General features: G+C 45.3%; 1 protein-coding gene and 1 pseudogene across 1 annotated transcript in view; both read left to right on the top strand.

The window, feature by feature from the left end:
- LOC115389843 (multidrug resistance-associated protein 9-like) overlaps positions 1-11,505 on the top strand; it is a 50,051-nt gene extending 38,546 nt beyond the window's left edge. The window contains exons 24-31 of the mRNA XM_030093414.1: positions 173-362; positions 440-529; positions 614-803; positions 10,008-10,167; positions 10,243-10,321; positions 10,518-10,631; positions 10,939-11,103; positions 11,186-11,505. Of these exons, the coding sequence (XP_029949274.1) occupies positions 173-362; positions 440-529; positions 614-803; positions 10,008-10,167; positions 10,243-10,321; positions 10,518-10,631; positions 10,939-11,103; positions 11,186-11,296 (1,099 nt within the window). The 3' untranslated portion in view covers positions 11,297-11,505. The remainder of the gene's footprint in view (positions 1-172; positions 363-439; positions 530-613; positions 804-10,007; positions 10,168-10,242; positions 10,322-10,517; positions 10,632-10,938; positions 11,104-11,185) is intronic.
- Positions 11,506-15,604: 4,099 nt separating this feature from the next.
- LOC115389833 (uncharacterized) lies at positions 15,605-16,597 on the top strand (annotated as a pseudogene).
- Positions 16,598-19,434: the final 2,837 nt, after the last annotated feature.

Here is a 19,434-nt window from a genome sequence, read left to right as displayed (position 1 = left end):
TGATGCAGAGTCATTTTGAGGCTGTCAGATTGTTTCCTGGTTGTTATACTTGATGGTCACGTTGCTCTTTGACCCCGCAGTGCCACCCAGTACAGTCCGTTATTCATGATATCACTCCGCTCTGTGGTGTTGCCTCTTTCTCGACTCTGATCAGTTCTTCATCCATCTGCAGGTTCAGATTACTGAATGATATCAACTCCAATCACTTCTTGCTGTTTCAATGTGGCACCCGATGGCTTTCCTTCTGGCTGGACTTCATTGTTGCCACCATGACCGGCTGTGTGGCCCTCGCTGTGGTGCTCACCTCAAATGAAGTCATTAATGCGTCTTTGAAAGGCCTGGTGCTGTCGTACACCATTCAGGTACGTTTGGCGAGAAAAGACATGAATCTGGACGGCCTTTGTGCGGCGTGCGTTCATGGGATCTGTGTGCCCATCAGCTGACGGGAATCCTGCAGTTTGTGGTGAGACTGGCCACAGAGGTGGAGGCTCGATTCAACTCGGTGGAGCGGCTGCAGGAGTACGTCACGGTGAGAAGTCTCTCACTAGCAGTCGGTCTCATGACGGGAAAGCTTTCACTGTTCCTACTCACGACTCGAGCTTGTGGTGTGCAGGATTGTAAATCAGAGGCTCCGAGGTTCATCAAGGAGTCCCACCCTCCAGACGAGTGGCCTCAGAGCGGAGCCATCACCTTCAAGGGCTACAAGATGAGGTACAGAGAGAACACCCCCATCGTTCTCAACGGGCTGAACTTCCACATCCGAGCCGGAGAGAAGCTGGGCATTGTGGGAAGGACAGGCTCTGGTGAGACCCTGAATACACCCACATCTCATTCTGTTGTACAGTGATGAAAACAAGTGATGAAGATGCTTTATCTTTAAACAATAATCCCAATTCCCACATATATTTCAGCTATTTGTAAAAAAAAAGAAAAAAAGAGAAGTGAGATTAAAGTTCAAGAAAAACAGACAAAAGAAACTGTAATGCCATCAGAAAAGAAAATCCGCGGCAGATTGTTGAGGGAAATGCAGTAACAGTCAGAGGCAGAGTCACAAGAAGAAGATGAAGATTAAAGAAGAAGATAAAAGAAGAGGGAGACGGCGATCCAGCAGAAACACACGGCCAGGAGGCATTCTGTTTTATGCATCTATTGATAGATTGAATGATGTTTGAAGGTGACCATCACAATCTGAAACAAGAAAAGCACTCAGAGAGCTCAGAGTTCAGACCTCCACCAAGCAGCAGTGATGTTGGTAACAGACAGACCCTCCTGAAAACTGACCCTCCTGGTAACTAGCCCACAGTCCATATCACCAGTCTGGTTGAAGAGTTTCAGATCAGATTGTCCTGTTTACATGAAGACTGATTAAAGTGATCAGAAGGTCCAACCCTCTTCATCATCGACACGCCCCCCCTCTGCCATGTCGTCAGCAGGCATGGAATACAGTTCCACTGCTATGATGACGATACTCAACTCTACCTCAAGGTCCCCCCCTCCTCCACCCCCCCATCTTCTGTCACTCAGCTGGACTCCTGCCTCCAGGAGATAAATGCTTGGATGAGCGAAAACTTCTTGCAGCTGAACGGCTCCAAAACAGAGGCCATTCATATTGGCACTCCTCACCAGCTCCGTTCCTCCGCCATTTCCTCTGTCTCCTTTCTCGGCCACAACTTTCCCCTTTCTCCCTCCGTGTATAATTTGGGTGTCAGGTTTGACCCCCATCTTAGTTTTGATCATCATGTAGCACCCGTGTCACCTCTATAGCTGAGAAGGATGGGTGCCTGGGTTCGATGGTTATTATAAAACCCAAAAAATAAACTCTTACATGCCAATTTGAAACTACATAAGAATAATATTGAGACCCAGAGATATATATTTTTAATGAACAATAATTTGAAAATGCAAATATCAAAAACACACTTCAATCACCCACTTCCCCGAATCAACAAACCCCCTTGCAATACGAAAACACTGCACCTCTCCAGCCAAACCCTTTCTCTTTTTTTCACCCCTGCAGGTCCAAAAACACACCCCGTCTAATCATTAGCAGCCAGTCAGAATGGTGAAACATGACACTTGAAACACATCACGTTATTTGAACAAAATAATATAATAATTCTTTTAAAACAATACAATTCTTTTTTCTGAGTAACCTTCAGTCAACCAGCAAGAAAAACCAAAAGCCAAAAGAAAAATACTTAAATCAGCCAAATGTAAATATTCCTTATCCAATAATTTTCTTCAATACTGGAATAAAATAGGAATTCTGATCACCATCACAGAAAAGCACGTAGTAATAATTTCACCATTACCACCGGGTTACAATCATATATCTCACGTTTGCAAAACCTCCTTCTTTCACCTCCGTAACATTGCCAAACTCCGGCCATCTCTGTCCCGTCCCGCTGCAGAGAAGCTCGTCCACGCCTTTGTCTCCTCCAGGCTGGACCACTGTAACTCCTCCTCATCGGGATCCCGGGCCAGAGCCTCCAAAGGCTTCAGTATGTTCAGAACAGCGCTGCCCGGGTCCTGATGAGGGGCGTAAACATGACCACATCACCCCCGTCCTTCGCACTTTGCACTGGCTTCCTGTTGACTGTCGCATGTTATATCTCGAGGTTGGCTTCTTCGTATAACAAGAACACGGACTCATGTGGCCGTTTAGTTCTTTTATTGATCAACACAGCAAAACACACGGACCGCTGGATGTAAACTCTTAAACATAAACTACGCTACCCATAATGCCGTGGGTGCGTCTTCAGTACGGCAGCCTTAGTGGCACAAAATACATAACATCTCCTCCCTTCTTACAATAAATGTCCACCCAGAAAAATAACAGAAACTTTCACTGCAGTTTTTCATTTGTTTCAACCAAAGAAGTTATTCACAGAAACAAATAATATTTCAATAGTAACACATGACTTAACAGTTAACACAAAAACTAAGCATCAAAATAACTTCTTTTGTGTCAATGTTTTTTGTTTTTTTTTCTTTCACACTTAACATGCTAAACTCAGGGATGAGGGTAGACTGCCTCAATCCCTCAACTGATCCCAAGGGGATTATTCTGCCCCTGTAGGTTTGGGATAGTTGTTTCACTAAAGACTCACCCGTGCAGGAGGGCGCCTCTCTCGTGCAGGATACCGGCGCTCTGCAGGAGCATCAGTCTTACTGTCCATTGACGGTGAACTCTCTTGAGGATGCAGAAGGACCTCACTTCCATCTGAAGTCCCATCAGCAGCTGGAGCAGATGTCTCTGGAGCTGGGTGTTGGACTTCAGTGTGAAGAGGAACTGTAAAGTCAGTTGATGCCTCTGCGGAATCTTTGGAGAACAGCTCCACTGACCCTGGCGGTGCAGACAGGAGCTGGTCAGCATGTCTCCGCCAGACGCCATGACGTGTCTGGATAGTGTAGGAGACTGGTCCGGTCTGAGCAATGACAGTAGCAGGAATCCATTTAGGTTCTCCTCCGTAGTTCCGTGCTAACACAGTCTCTCCTGATGTGAAAACTCTGTCCTTCGCTTGATGTTTTCTGCGCTGGATCTGTTTTTCCTGCTGACCACGAACAATGTCTTTTACTGCTGCAGGCTTCAGCAGGTCAAAGGTTGTGGCAGATCTCTCTTGAACATTAAGTTTGCAGGAGAGGACTTTGTCGTGCTGTGAGGAGTGTTCCTGTAAGTTAGCAGGAAACTGTGCAGTCTTTGATGTAGTGTTCCTTGTCCTCGTGATGTCTTTAGAGCACGCTTCAGTGTCTGGACAAACCTTTCAGCGAGCCCATTTGTGGCAGGATGATAAGGAGCGGAGGTGATATGTTGCACTCCATTTGCTTGTAGAAATGCTGACATTTCTTGAGACACAAGCTGGGGTCCATTGTCCGAGACTAGTTGTGCAGGAAATCCAAACCTGCAGAACATCTCTCCAAGCTTTTCGATTGTCTTTTCAGTGGTGGTGGACCTCATTATTGCCACTTCAGGCCATTTGCTGTGTGCATCAACAGCCACCAAGAACATCTTGTCTTCCAATGGCCCTGCAAAGTCAATGTGAACACGCTGCCATGGCTGTTGTGGAAATTCCCATGGATGAAGAGGAGCTAATGGTGGGTTGTTTCTGATTTTATGGCAGGCTGAACAAGATGTAGCTATTTCCTCAATTTGTTTGTCCATTCCTGGCCACCAAAAATAGCTTCTTGCCATTTCTTTCATCTTGACAATTCCACCATGTCCTGTGTGAAGCTGTTGCAACATTTTTGGTCTGAGAGAGAGCGGAATGATCACTCGCCTTCCCCAAAGCAGGCATCCCGACTGAACAGAAAGTTCCAACCTCCTCCCCAGATAAGGCTGGAGATGCACTGTGTTGCTGGCAGGTCGACCTTTGACAACAATGTCCATGACCTCCGAAAGCTCTGGGTCATTGCGAGTCTCTCTTTTTATTTGCACAGCCGACACAGGTGCCTTTTCCACTTCCCTGAAGTAGAAGATGTCCACTGTTTTCGAATCAGGTTTTGTGATGGGGAGTGGCAATCTGGATAACCCGTCAGCATTGCAATGAAAGTCTGACTTACGATACTTGATGTAGTACGAGTGACCAGAAAGCAGCAAAGCCCACCTCTGCAACCTTGATGCAGCAAGAGGCGGAATCCCAGTGTGTGGCCCCAGGATGGTTGTGAGAGGTCGATGGTCTGTCAAAAGTGTAAATTTCCTCCCATACAAATATTGGTGGAATTTTCTCACTCCGAAAACAATGCTCAATGCCTCTCTTTCCAATTGAGCATAGTTAGTTTCTGCTTTGTTCAAGGTTCTGGAAGCTAAGGCGATGGGCTTCTCCTCACCATTTGGCAGTATGTGAGAGATTACAGCTCCTACCCCATACGGAGAAGCATCAAGCAAGCTGAATTGGGAGTGAAGGGTTGAAGTGAGTCAACACTTCTGAGGTAGTCAGCACATTCTTTGCCTTCATAAAAGCCTCCTGACATGTGGTTGTCCATTTCCATGGCTTGTCTTGGTGTAACAACTCATGCAGTGGTTGTAACAGTGATGCCAGATTTGGGATAAAACGTCCATAATAGTTCAGCAACCCCAAGAAAGATCGCAGCTGGCTGACATTTTGGGGTGGAGGTGCCTCCACAATGGCTGTGATTTTGGACGGTGCTGTGTGAAGTCCCTGGGCATCAATCACATGTCCCAGGTATTCCACTGATGGTTGAAAGAACTCACATTTGTCTCTGCGCACTCTCAATCCATACTCCCTCAGTCTTTGTAGAGTCGCATCCAGATTTTGCAGGTGCTCTTCATCGTTTGCCCCAGTGCACAGAATGTCATCCAAATAGCACTGCACCCCGGGTAGACCCCTGAGGACCTGGTCCATAGCTCTCTGAAACAGGGCTGGTGCTGAAGTGATACCAAACGGTAGTCTGCAGTATCTGAAAAGGCCTTTTTGTGTGTTAATAGTGAGCATCTCACGTGACTGTTCATCAACCTGCATTTGCAGGTAAGCCTGGTTCAGATCTATTTTGCTGAATTTTTTTCCACCACTTAGTCCAGCAAATAAGTCATCGATCAGAGGAAGTGGGTACTGTTCTGTAATTAAGGCAGGATTGACAGTTACCTTAAAGTCTCCACAGGTCCGGATTCCACCATTTTTCTTGTGCACTGGAACGATGGGTGTAGCCCACTCACTCACTGTTACTGGCTCCAGGACTCCATTTTTGACCATTGCCTCCAAATCAGCCTCCACCTTTGGTCTGACAGCATATGGTACAGGTCTTGCCTTCAGAAACACAGGTTTAGTATCAGGTTTAACGTGCAGCTTCACAGTGATATTTTTCATACAACCCAGTTCATCACGAAAGACTTCTTCATGTTTTTCCAGAATTTTCTGAAGCTGAGAACTGTCTGACATTTTTCTCACTTCTTGCCAGTTGAGACGAATCGCTTTCAACCACACTCGACCCATTATGGCGGCAAAATTTCCCCTCGTGATGTAAACTGGGAGTCTCACAGTTTGATCATTACACTGCACCAGTACATCGGTCATCCCCTTCATGTGCACTGGGTGTCCAGTGTAGGCTCTGAAAACAGTGTCTGCAGGACGTAGGGGAAGATGATGCAGATATTTCCTGTAGAACTGATCAGACACTAATGATGTTCTCGATCCAGTGTCTATCTGCATCTTTATGGAATGTCCTTCCAACTTAGCTTGGGTCCAGAACCCATCTGAACTATTCCCCACCGTCATTACACTTAGTGTATTCACCAAAGCAGACACGTCTCCCTCTGAAGAATCACTGCTGCTCTCTTTTTCACCTTTGACTGTGTGCACACGTCTCTTTTTCTTGAAGTACGGAGTTTTGTTTTTATTTCCAAACTTGGAGCCTTCTTCCTTGCTCATTTTACTTCGACATGCTCGCTCCACGTGACCTTTTTTTCCACATTTACGGCAATCCATGTCTTTGCACCAGCATGCAGATGCAGGATAGCCAGACTTCCCACAGCGAAAACATGGCCCATTAGCATCCATGTTTCCCTTGCTGATTTTGTGAACCTGTCCCCCCACATGCAGCTGTTGGGCCTCCTTAGAAGCCATTTCCATGGACACGCTGATGTTAATGGCTTTCTCGAGCGTCAAGTCACTTTCTGTCAGTAGTTTCTTTTGAGCAGCTTCATTTTTCAGTCCACATACAAGCCTGTCCCTTAACGCATCACTTAACGTATCACCAAACTCACAGTGCTCTGCTAGTCTACGTAAAGCTGCCACAAACATGGTGACAGACTCACCCTCTTCTTGATTTCGCCGATGAAATCGAAATCTTTCAGCGATTACCAAAGGTTTGGGGGAGAAATGCTTCGTCAAAGTGTCCACAATCTCTTTGTACGTTTTACTCCCTGGTTTTTCAGGCTGTAATATGTTCCGAAGCAGGGTAAAGGTCTTTGGTCCAATCACACTCAAGAAAGTGGGTACAAGCTTTTCATCGCTTATTCCATTAGCAGCAACAAAATAGTCAAACCGCTCTGTGTATGAGCTCCATTGCTCTATACTTTCATCAGAGGGACCAATCGAGCCGATGACTCCAGCCATTCTTTATCACAACTGCTGGTTATAGCACCACTTCGTTGCATATGGTCACCACACTTTACTCACAGCGTCCTTTGGTCCTGGTGTATCACTGTCGGTGTTGCTGGTCCATTCCTCCCCTCTTTTCTGAGAAGAATCCGCCACACGTGCCACACTCCGCGGTAGCATCCACGCTAGCTCCAAGCTAACTCTGAGGAAGTCCTTCACACTTCTTCCAAACACCGGCAAAATGCGTCGATTCAGACGTCCTCGTCGCCACTTTTGTTATATCTCGAGGTTGGCTTCTTCATATAACAAGAACACGGACTCATGTGGCCGTTTAGTTCTTTTATTGATCAACACAGCAAAACACACGGACCACTGGATGTAAACTCTTAAACATAAACTACGCTACCCATAATGCCGTGGGTGCGTCTTCAGTACGGCAGCCTTAGTGGCACAAAATACATAACATCGCATTCAGTTCAAAATCCTCCTTCTAGCTAGAACCCGGTCAGGCCAACTGCACTGTCTACGCCCTCCGAGGACTCGGCTCAGGACCATGGAGGACAGGGCCTTTGAGGCTGCAGCTCCCCGTCTGTGGAACGCCGTCCCCGACCACTTCAGGGCTCCACAGACAGTGGACTCTTCAATAAAGGACTGAAAACCTTTTTGTTTCACATTGCTTTTCCTGAGTGATTTTATTGCTCATTGTTTTTACTTTTTTACTGTTTATACTGTCTTGACTTTTTCTGTTCTTTTCTGTTGTTTTTATCGTTGATTTTTTTGTCTTCTTGATTGTGCACTTTGAGATCTGCCTTCAGATGTAAAGTGCGTTATAAATAAAATCCATTATTGTTATTATTATTATTAATATTAGGGATATCCCGATCAGGTTTTTTTGCCACCGAGTCCGAGTCTGATCCCTATCATTTTGAGTATCTGCCGATTCCGAGTCCCGATCCGATTCTTTTCTAATATGTACATTATCTATATATATAAAAAAAAAAAAAAACTAAAAAACTTATGAAAAGTTCTCCTTTTTTATTTTCTTACCGTCAATTCAAAAGAACACAGCAGTTGCATGTTGCACATATTGCCGTCTCTCTGTAATTACTGTATTGGCCCGAATATAAGACAATGTTTTTTTCCAGAAATTGCATCCTCAAAAGTGGGGTCGTGTTATAATCGCGGACTTACGGTAGATGGTCAATATGCATCCGCACCGCTAGATGGAGCCAAAGTATCACTGAGCAGAGAGCGAGTGGAGCGATGAAATGAGATCAAATGATCTGATGAAAAATGGCGGATCATCTGGAACAAAGGGGCTGAACGCTGGACAACTGAGCAACAACAGAGGAGAAGTTATGATACCAACTTTAAACTGATGGTGATCAACGCAGCAGAGTCATCAAACTACTGCCAAGCCGCCAGGAGGTCTGGTGGAGCAGAGCCTCGTTCTGATTGGAGAGCACAGAAAAAACACTACAGATGCTAACGCTATGAGAAAAGCTTTCCGTGGTCCTGAGAGACGCTTCACAGAGACTGATTGACTGAGACTGACTGGGAGAGTGAATACGTCTCTGAAAAACAGACAGACGGAATGTCCACCACCAGAGCCTGATTCAGCTGAAGGACCTGGACAGTTATTTACATCATTTATGCAGTTTTGACCCCTTGAGGTTCTTATTTGTTGCTTATTGTTTCTTATTTTGAGAAAGAGAATATATTTTTTCATTCTATATCTCGTGAAATGTTATCTCAGTTGTGAGTTTTTGAGTTTATAATAATTGTATAATAAAAAGTTGTTTTATGAGTGACCTTACAGTCTTCAGCATTTTTTTTTTTTTTTTCCCACAAAATGATCGTTGAAAAATAGGGGTCGTGTTATAATCGGAGTCGTCTTATATTCGGGCCAATACGGTACATCTTTTTGTAGCAAGAAAACCTAAATACATCTCCTTTAACCTATTAAAGCCGGGCACGCATTACTGCTTCGGTGTGCAGCAGCGGCCAGAAACGTTCCATACAAAGTTAGGAGGCAGTGCAGCAACACGATCTGGACCCGGAAACAGGATCAGTTATGCATATGCGCGGGTTTGATGCATTTCATTGCCCAAGAAACAGCTGATTAGCGCAAAGAAGAAAAAAAAAGACCCGGCGTCAGTGGTAGAACTGTGCAACAGCGCTTCCAGGTTTAATGATAGAATTGCGCAACAACACCCGGCTTCAATGCGTTAAAAAGGAAATTAAAGAAAAAATAAACAAATTGTAGCGACCGCGGGGGGTCGCTAGGGGGCGCCAGAGGGCCGCTGCCCTGCTGACTGTGTTGCAGACCGCAAAGGCTCATGGGTAACGGGACTGTTTTGGCCGTTTCGGGCCGGTTTATGTGTCCCGTATGTGTTTATTTGTGTTCATTTATTATGCATGTGCATTGTTCATTGTTGTTGTGTGCTTTTGCCACTGTTTTGTGTTCTTTTATGTTCATTTTATGGGCACCATGGGTCAGGGAGACCCTTGGGGGAGGGACCTGGCCTGCGCGTCGCCGGGGAGGGCGCTGATGTGCACTGTTGTTTTCACAATAAGCTCCCGTGCTTGTGTGAAACTAAAGACCAGACTGAGTCTCCTTCGCTGTCTCTGCCGCTCGTCGAACGCCACAATATGTATCCAACCGAATCCAAACCGGGAGGAAACTTCTGATCCCGATTGAGTCCATAAGCACATCATCGGGGCCGATTTCCGATCACGTGATCAGATCGGACATCCCTAATTATTATTATTATTAGAATATCATCCTGTATCTGTGGATCAACTCCATGATGCTTTGTGACTTGATACCATGAACTATTGAGGTTGAGTTCAGAGTCCGATCAGGAACAGAGTTCAGTCCAGTTGGACGGACCGGCTCATTCCAGGTGTGTGTTTGCTGATGGTAACAGCAGCTCTGCGTGTCTGCAGGTAAATCCTCTTTAGGTGTGGCGCTGTTCAGACTGGTGGAGCCGGCTGAAGGGACCATCGAGATAGACGGCGTGGACATCAATGCTCTCGGTCTCCATGACCTCCGTAGCAAAGTGTCCATCATCCCTCAGGACCCCGTACTTTTTATTGGTACAGTCAGGTACTCAGAACGCCCACAGAGCCCCTCCTTCAGCACCGAGCGAGGGTCACTGAGGAACCAGCTGTGTGTCTGCAGGTACAACCTGGACCCCTTTGATAAGTACACCGACGAGGAGGTCTGGTCTGCGCTGGAGAAGACATACATGAAGTCCTCGGTACGAACAGAGCCAGAGAGACTCATCTGTCTGCAGCAGGACTGGCTGATCAATAACGAACAAAGAGCTGTTCGCCAGGCTGCAACTGCAACTTACAGCGACTTTTCTTTCCCCAGTTTAGCCCATTTCAGATGGTGGGACAGCTTGTGTGATTCAGCAGGAGTAAAACTTCTTCTGTGGGGTTTTTCCCTTCTAGATTCTCAAACTGGAGGAGAAGCTCCAGGCGCCAGTGATGGAGAACGGAGAGAACTTCTCTGTGGGCGAGAGACAGCTGATCTGTATGGCCCGAGCTTTGCTGCGCAACTCCAAGGTGTGTGTGCATGTGGAGTGTGTCCCACGCTCTCGGACCTCCAGCTGATGAAGTCCTGGTGAAGCTGCTGCTTCCAAGAGGGTTTTGTCGTTTCTTCTCTATTTAAGCTCATTTAAAAACACGTGTTACTTGTTAGTACTCGCCAATACGAGCATTCAAGTGCGGTATCGGGGCCACTGCCGATACTGGTATCGGTATCGGTGCAACACTACTTGTAATCTAACTCAGTTACTTTTAAAATGAAGCTAAGTTCCTGTCAGGACCTTCATGGGTTCCGTCCCCCCCCGTTCTCCCTGCCGTCTGACAGATCATCCTTCTGGACGAAGCCACGGCGTCCATCGACGCAGAGACAGACTCTCTGATCCAGAACACCATCAAGGAGGCCTTTCACGACTGCACCATGCTGACCATCGCACACCGCATCAACACCGTGACGAACAGCGATCGCATCCTGGTCATGGACAACGGACAGGTGACGCCGACGCTCACTCCAGACATGCTCTGACGTCCATGGCGACGGCGTTTTCAGACTCACAGTGTTTTGTGTCGTCCAGGTGGGAGAGCTGGACCCTCCGGAGGTGCTGAAACAGAGACCGGACTCGCTGTTCTCCTCTCTGCTGACTGCTGCCAACACCGTGAGGACGGGCGCCTCGGCAGAGCCCTGATCCTCCAGCCTCACCGCCACAGGATGGCTCCTCGACCACAACACTCATTTTCAATCCCACTTTCACCACCAGAGCGTCTGTTTGTGTCGTGTTGAAACGGAAGCGCAACAAATTCAATGGACCTTTTCACATTTTGGTTTTGTGCTGATATTTATTCTCCACTGAACTGTGAAAAAAAAGCTAATTTTGAACTTATTTATTGTCTTTATTTGTATCATGATTCTTTGGTTTTTGACTGTTTTTAAATACTTTCATTCATTAGGAACTGCAGTCCTCCTCTTGTCACTGGACAGCAGACACACAGCAGTGTTTCCCTTCTGGTATTGATTTGTGAAATGTGACTTTGAATACATGATGTCTGATTGAAAGCTCTCTCGTGCTAAGTGGTTTTTGGTCAAGTGTGTGTATCTGGATCAGGTCACACACACAGTACAACAAACACACACAGGAACTAACATTTCACACAATTTCAACAATGAAAAACAAAATGTTTTCCCTGTGCTCTGCACCTTATCATCGCCCACAGAGCATTTCAGACACTTGTTTAGTTCTAAGAACTTATTTTACAGCTTTCTGGAAAAATTTAACAAATAAATTTGTACTTTCTGCCATCAAAGCGCGGTCTGACAGAGGACAAAGAATTCTCCAGCTTCATAAACCAGGAGGATTTTTAGATTTCATGTTGAACAGACAGCTGGAGGAGCAGGTTTTTATCTCCAGTCGGCACAGTGGTGTAGTGGAGTGCACTCACCTCTGAGTTTACGGGCTGTGCTATGAGCAGGGGTGCACATAAGCGGTGCGCTGGTGAACGGCTCTTTTAAGTGAAGGACGAGAGCCGGTTCACAGCTGTCTGAGAGCCGGTCCTTTGTGCAAATTGTCCACGCTTCCTTCACGTGTCTCCTGAGTGCCTTGTTCGTCCAGCTGTCACCGCGGCCTTCATGTGAACTATGGGCGGCCGATATGATCAAAAATACGGCGTCAGAGACGGAGTTCAAAGCGGCGTAAATAATGGCAGACGCCGTTCGCCGAACGCCGTCACGTGACCAGGCGGCTATGGGTGGCCGTTTGTGCTATACATCGCCTGGTACAAAACACCGTTCAGAACGGCGCTTTTGACGCCAAACGCCGCCAGGCGCTTTTATTTTGAAACGCCTTCCGGCGTCTCAAACGCCGAGCGCCGCCAGGCACTTTTAAAGCACCACCAGGCGCTTGAAAACTGAGTGAGGAACTTTTTTCCATATATGTTTTCTTGTCCACATGACGTTTGATATATTAAATGTATTAAAATATATTTTTTCCTTTCTAATCAATTTTTCAGAACTGAAATGTTTAAAAACAAAAAAATAGATACTTTTGATCAGGGGTGAGCTTAATGAGGAGACTTACAGGGTTATAGGGTGGAAAATGTTCAAAAAATTACTTATCTGACATGTTTTCAGAGCAGCTAAAGTTTGCGAATAGTCAGAACAGGACAAAAGGATTGTAAATGTTCCCACAGGGAATTGTTTTTTTACCTTTGAAAAAGTTAGATCACATTTTCAAAATGTATATAGAATCAAATTCCTTCACCGAAAATGCTTTAACTCTCATAAATACAATAAATAAATCCCGCCTTGTGATAGAAAAAAACCCCCACAAAGGAGTCTTGTGTAAACAAAGAAATCTTGAATAGTTGAGCCTATATTTCTTTCCTTCTCTCCCTCTATTTTGTAATAACAGATTGTAATAACACATTGTGCAATAAATGATCTTTGTGACCCCAGGCTTGTGACTTCGGAATTGAGAGGAATACATGAAGCCCACTGGTGTGACGATCCAGGAAAAGCAGTGTTCCTCTCTGACAGCAGCCTGCTTGGTGGCTCCCCAGATGTCATGGTGTCCAGTGACTGCATCGTTGAGATAAAATGTCCCTGCAGCCAGAAATAACATGTTTATAAGTGAAATAAATATCTGTGCCTTTGTACCAGTTAAACTGTTGTTTTATGTTGTGTGATTTATTATTAAAAATATAAGCAGTAACAAAATAAAACAAATTATGTCATAATAAATTAAGCGGGAGCCACATAACCAGTGTGGAGATTTGTGTTTAAGTAGTTCAGCATCCCTGACACTGACTACCAAACGAATATTCAAATACTTCTTCTAATCATGCATTCAGATATTATTTGAAAAAACTGAATTGTACTGAGAATGTAATGTTGTAACAGACAAACATAGACCCTAAAGAGAGAATCTCAGATTTATTTTTAAACATTTGAGTTTTGAAAAATTGATTAGAAAGGAAGACATATATTTTAATACATTTAATATATCAAACGTCATGTGGACAAGAAAACATATATGGAAAAAAGTTCCTCACTCAGTTTAAAAGCGCCTGGCGGCGCTCGGCGTTTGAGACGCCGGAAGGCGTTTCAAAATAAAAGCGCCTGGCGGCGTTCGGCGTCAAAAGCGCCGTTCTTAACGGCGTTTTGTACCAGGCGATGTATGGCACAAACGGCCACCCATAGGCGGCGCTGGTCAAACCAGACGCCTGCATTATAATTTCATTCTAATATTCTCCACCCCTGAAGTTTGGTCAGCCACTAAAATTTAGTTATTTTTACCCAATCAGTGGAAACCTGGGAGACTGAAGCAGCTGCAGGATGAGCTCGATCTCTGGCTGTGGCTCCAGGACAGGAAGGGATCTGGACTTCACAACCACAACATAATACTTGTATTACATGCTGCTTTGTTCATTGCTGATCATTCAACATACCGTAGTTCGTTTATCATTCATTATTCTTTAACAATCAATTTAATTTGCCGAAAAAACATGTATTTTGTCTTTTTTCTCACTAAATTTTGGATGTACAACTACCATATAATGTGTGCTATGTGACTATAATAAAGCATTTTTACTACTTTTCTAAATTACAGTTTACAAAATGTAATCGTTTTGATTACAAGTCGATCTTCCAGTCCCAGTTGCTATGACTGTTGACGCCCACGAGATGGCAGCAAACAGCATTTAACCACAGAGGTGTCTGCTCATCACTGTGGTTCAAGGTTTCATTGCTTGATCTTATTTATTTCTTGGGATTTAATGTAATTGTAAAGTACTTTGGAGTACCTTACGTATGAATTGTGCTCTATAAATAAACCACCTGCTTCTATCTCTGTCTCTCTCTCTCTCTCTCTCTCTCGTGCACAGAGGTCAAGTGCACTTTTTGTCTTGGTTGAGCTGATCTATAATTTTTTTTATGCCTTTTCTGTAAAGAACTTACAAACTTCAACAGTCAGAAAGGTCAGATTTTTGGTGCTCATGTAAATATAACAAGTGCTTGATAATTCAATTAACATCTCATCTCACAAGCTATAATTTCCAAATTAAAAAAAAACCGGAAATGGAAAATCAGATTCAAGAATGCATTTCATTATTGAAAATATAGATTTATTTCAAAAATAAATTGAACTGTTGTAAGCTTTCATCACATTACAAACAGTTCGTGGCAAGTAGAAGTTTCTAGATCTAATACGAAATCAGAAAAACAAACAAAAAAAACAACCATTCAACTAAAATACATCCCTTCACAAGGCCCTCAGTCTTTCACAAACTGGGTGGCCTTGTTACCAGCCACATTTCCCTGACAGCAATCGCTCCCCAACAGGTGCCAGGCACGTGCACAACAGTTCATGCCTCCACAAACTAGCAATAATATGTTTGTTCAGTGTACAAAAACGTTCAGTAAAAGAATGCATGCATAGAATTTTGAAATCATCTGGAGGCCCATAAAAAAAACACCTGGCTGGCTGTATTATTACCTCCGCCAAGGAGGTTATGTAATCGTAGCGAGTTGAAAAAAACTACATTAAGTTTTATTGAAATCCCCCCCCCCCCCCCCTTGTTTTTTTATATTATAGGAACTTGATCATTCTTTATCTACTTCTGATTAATCTGTCCTGAGTATACAATTCCGCACCAGTAGATGGCACTCTGTCACCATCGTGGGGCCAGCAGAGAGGCTGTGGTGAGCACCGGGCATGCCCAGCTCTGGCCTGGGAAACACATCAAATCGTCTCCTCTCTGTGCTCCACAGTCCACGTCATATCCTGGCTACACAGCGCTCTCCAGCCTGTGGGCCACTTGCTGCCGGTCCAGATTCCCCTAGATCTGGTGCCGGTAACAATTGGGGGCTCGTCCGGGATTCGCTCCAGTGTGTCGTTGGGAGAAGTTGGTGCTGAGACGACGTGAGACGGTGTCTGATTCTTCAGGGAAGGCTGCCACAAGTGCGTCATCCAGAGAGCAAGAGTAACCGGTGAAACGTCATCATGGCCACTATCACTCCATGACGAGCGCTGATCTTCAAGATACAGAAAAAGCTTTTCACACTGAATGCAGATCAGTTACGGAGAGTGGCGTCCTCAATCGACGATGGAGGTGCTACCCATAATGTTTCTGATTTAAGTGAACCAGAACTTTATGACTTGATTGTTGACTTTGTTCGAAGTGAGAAACTGAGCGCACTGGAAGATGAAGGTATGGCTCACCTCCTTCTCTTGGATGATCTGCTTACTGACCTGCTGGCCACTGATGGCGGGGCAACTGAGGACAACCCACTCACACCTCAAAGCAAACTGGATGTGTCCCCTGACCAGCCAGGAAGTCCTACCTCGCTTCAGCCAGATCCCATCAGTTCAGGTCAGCATCCAGCAACTCTGCCTCGGGACATTCCATCGCAGCCATCACTCACATCCAGCTACATCCACCTCCAGCTGCCTTCCCCACTGGACAGCCATGCTTGGGCTCAAGCAGGCACTGTGAGGGGAGACAATCCTACACTGACATCACAGATGGGAAGGGAAAATTCCCCAGCTGTGGGACCCACGGCTGCCGCACCAGTGAGAGTACCTACAGCAACTGCAACTAGTCCTTCTCAGGGTAGGAGGAGCTCCGCTTCCAGTGCGGGTGACCAGATTTTGAGGTTAAATGATATTGCAGCTTTGTTTCCACGCAGGGAGTTTAGGCTCTATGGTGGGCAAATCTCTGATTCTGGGTCTGATGTGTCATACGGTAACCTATGCAAACAAATGGATGAAAGTTTACTTGAAGGGTTTACTGAAGCTAAGATCATTCGCACAGTCCTTAAGATAATGAAACCAGGTGTTTTCAAAGATATGTTGACTAGCAAAGGTGACTTAAACATTGATGAGCTTAAGAGGTTTCTGCACTCTCATATCAGAGATAAAAACAGTACAGAACTGTTTCAAGAGTTAAGCAATACAAAGCAACAAGAGAAAGAGAGTGCACAGCAATTTCTGTAAAGAGTAATGGGACTTAAACAGCGGGTTCTTTTTGAGTCTCAACAACCTGGTGCAGAATTTAGCTATGACAAGAAACTTGTACAGGGCACATTTCTCCACACGCTCTATCAAGATTTGAATGAGAGAAACAGTTATGTCAGGCATGATCTGAAACCTTTTCTCAGTGATTTGCAAATTAGTGATGATTTTCTGTTGGAACAGATCACAAAATCCACACGTGAAGAGGCAGAGAGACTGAGACGTTTTGGTTCTGCATCAAAGACTCAACCAGTGACTGTGGCTCAGATTGACAGTACTGACTCAAAGCAGGATAAAGTTGACATTGAGTTACAGGCCAACCGTGATGCAATTAAAGAACTGACTGCACAGGTGTCTTCCCTGACCAAACAGCTGTCCCAGGTGGTGAAAACGACTGACAAAGCTGCACCTGATAACCCCTGTCCACCCAAAACTCACCCTTCAGCAGCTACACCAAACACCAGAGGAAGATGCAATAACTGTGTGCAACAGGGCCAACTCCACTGTCTACATTGTTTCGCATGTGGCCAAGCTGGCCATTGCGCTGTTGGCTGCCTGCAAAAGAAGTTGTCGGGAAATGTGGTGAGGTCACCGGAGAGGGGCTGCCAGTGACCAGGATGGAGACGAAGCAGGGTGGAAGAACAGGAGCGGATTCTGAAAATACACTTCAACACGTTTCAAGTGGCTCTTGATCCTCTATGCGATATTATCATGTGCGCATTTTGAACACGATATTGAAATTTCATTTTTTTAATACCACGATTATCGTCAATACCGGTTTACCGCGACAGCCCTAGTGTGAACCATGGTCATGTTACCCTGCAGGTGCCAGTTTTAATCAGCCATGACAGTCTTAGTTGTCCTCTTTTAGGCAGTAATGTAATAGCTGAAGTCCTGACAACACATTCGGATGAGAGGCATGGAGCTGATCTGACCGCGTTACTGAAAGAGGCTTTGAGTGTGACAGACAGTGCAGTTGATGCTTTAGTTTCTGCTCTCCAGTTTTCCACCTCTGATGAGACAACTCATTGCATTGTGAGATCTGGCAAGAAAGGTGTCTTTATTCCAGCAGGACAGATTGGTGAAGTCAAGTGCAGAGTCAGGGAATGGCCGAGAGGGTGGTCGATGCTATTCCAGCCAAGTATTGAAAATAAGTGCACTGACGGCCTTGAACTTTTCCCAGCTGTAATTGAAATCCCCAGTGGGCTGACAAAGATTGTAAAAATCCCCATTCAGAATGCCACTCAACATGACATTTACCTTGCCAAAAGAACACTTTTGGGAACTTTAGAGGAAATCGAGGATTAAACGAGCCGTGGCCTGGGAAACACACATCAAATCGTCTCCTCTCTGTGCTCCACAGTCCACGTCATATCCTGGCTACACAGCGCTCTCCAGCCTGTGTGCCACTTGCTGCTGGTCCAGATTCCCCTAGATCTGGTGCCGGTAACATTATCACGTCGGTTTGTTGGTTTGTTGGTCGGTTGGCTCGTTAGCAACATTACGGAAAAAGTTATGGACGGATTGCAATGAAACTTTGTGGAAAGGGGGGTCTTGGGCTAACTTAGAATCCATTAAATTTTGGTGATGATCCGGATCACTGTCTGGATCCAGGAAATTTTTATTGTTGTTGGTGACTGATTTGAGCTGTGGCAGAGGTCTGCGCTCTCTGAGTGCCAAATTCTAGTTACCTATTTTCATCAAGGCAAAGACTCAAGGAAGGACAACAGACTACAAAGCACAGTAACACCATGGTGCCTTCTGGACCCACTGAGGGGGTTAAACTGAGCTCTTACCTGTACCATCACTACATCATCTACCAGATAATGAACATCAGGCACATGGACTCTGTCCTGCCAATCCAACACCTGGGCCACATCCTCCCTCTCATCGTCGTCGTTCCCACCTGCAGCAACACCTGCATCAACATCTGCTTGGGATTCAGGTCGACTCGGAGCAATGACTGGATCCATGGTGCCCACAGGACCACTTCCTCCAAAAAGTTCCTGCATAGCAGTAGAAGGCCTCCTCTGTTGTTCAAGACAACCACGAACAAACATCTGCAGTGGACTCAAGTATCTCTCAGTCCGTAATCCATGGTTGTCCACCGATCAGCAAAGTCCAGCAGATCTCGGTCGATTCTTGGCAGATACACATAGTGAAGAGCCCAAATGTTCATGTCACTGTCCGGATCAATCAGGCCTTCCTGTTCCAGAGAGCGGAACAAGGTGTAGTAGACGTTGGTAAGTCCGTGCCAAAGACCACCCCAGAGTCTTTCTATCCGCTGATTGTGAATGCTTCGGCCTTGTATCGCACGGCCTCTGTTTGCACCTCTGAAAATGTTCATAATCAAGGCCACTGCCTGGTTCTCGCCTCCTCGGTCGGTCCTGACCCTTGATGGCACTCCATACCGGGAAACAGCATTAATGAAGCAGTCCAGAACAGTGGTGCTTCGGTTGTTTGAGGAAGCCTGAAGGAAGACAACAAGTCGACTGTATCCATCTATTGCCCCATGGATGACAATCCTCCACCTGTAAAACAAGTTACATTTCAATTTAGTATCACAGATGTAATTTAATAAAGTAAATATTTTCTTTATTTTTGCATATTTAAAGGCACACCATGTAAAATTTTGGAGTACAATTTTTTTCAGAAATAAAACAACTTCCCAATGTCAAAACAGAAAATTGAATTTCTGCAGTAAGATATCAAAGTACGCATTTGGGGAAGTACACTGCCTATTTATAGCTCATATTTGGCTGTCCTGTGCCATGATCTCCATGGAAACGAGTATGCGATGTACCCACTCCCAGTAAAGT

The sequence above is a fragment of the Salarias fasciatus genome, chromosome 1, assembly GCF_902148845.1.
Source record: "Salarias fasciatus chromosome 1, fSalaFa1.1, whole genome shotgun sequence".
NCBI classification, from domain to species: domain Eukaryota; kingdom Metazoa; phylum Chordata; class Actinopteri; order Blenniiformes; family Blenniidae; genus Salarias; species Salarias fasciatus.
Note: the sequence above shows the minus strand (reverse complement) of the source record. Positions and strands in the feature narration are given on the sequence as shown.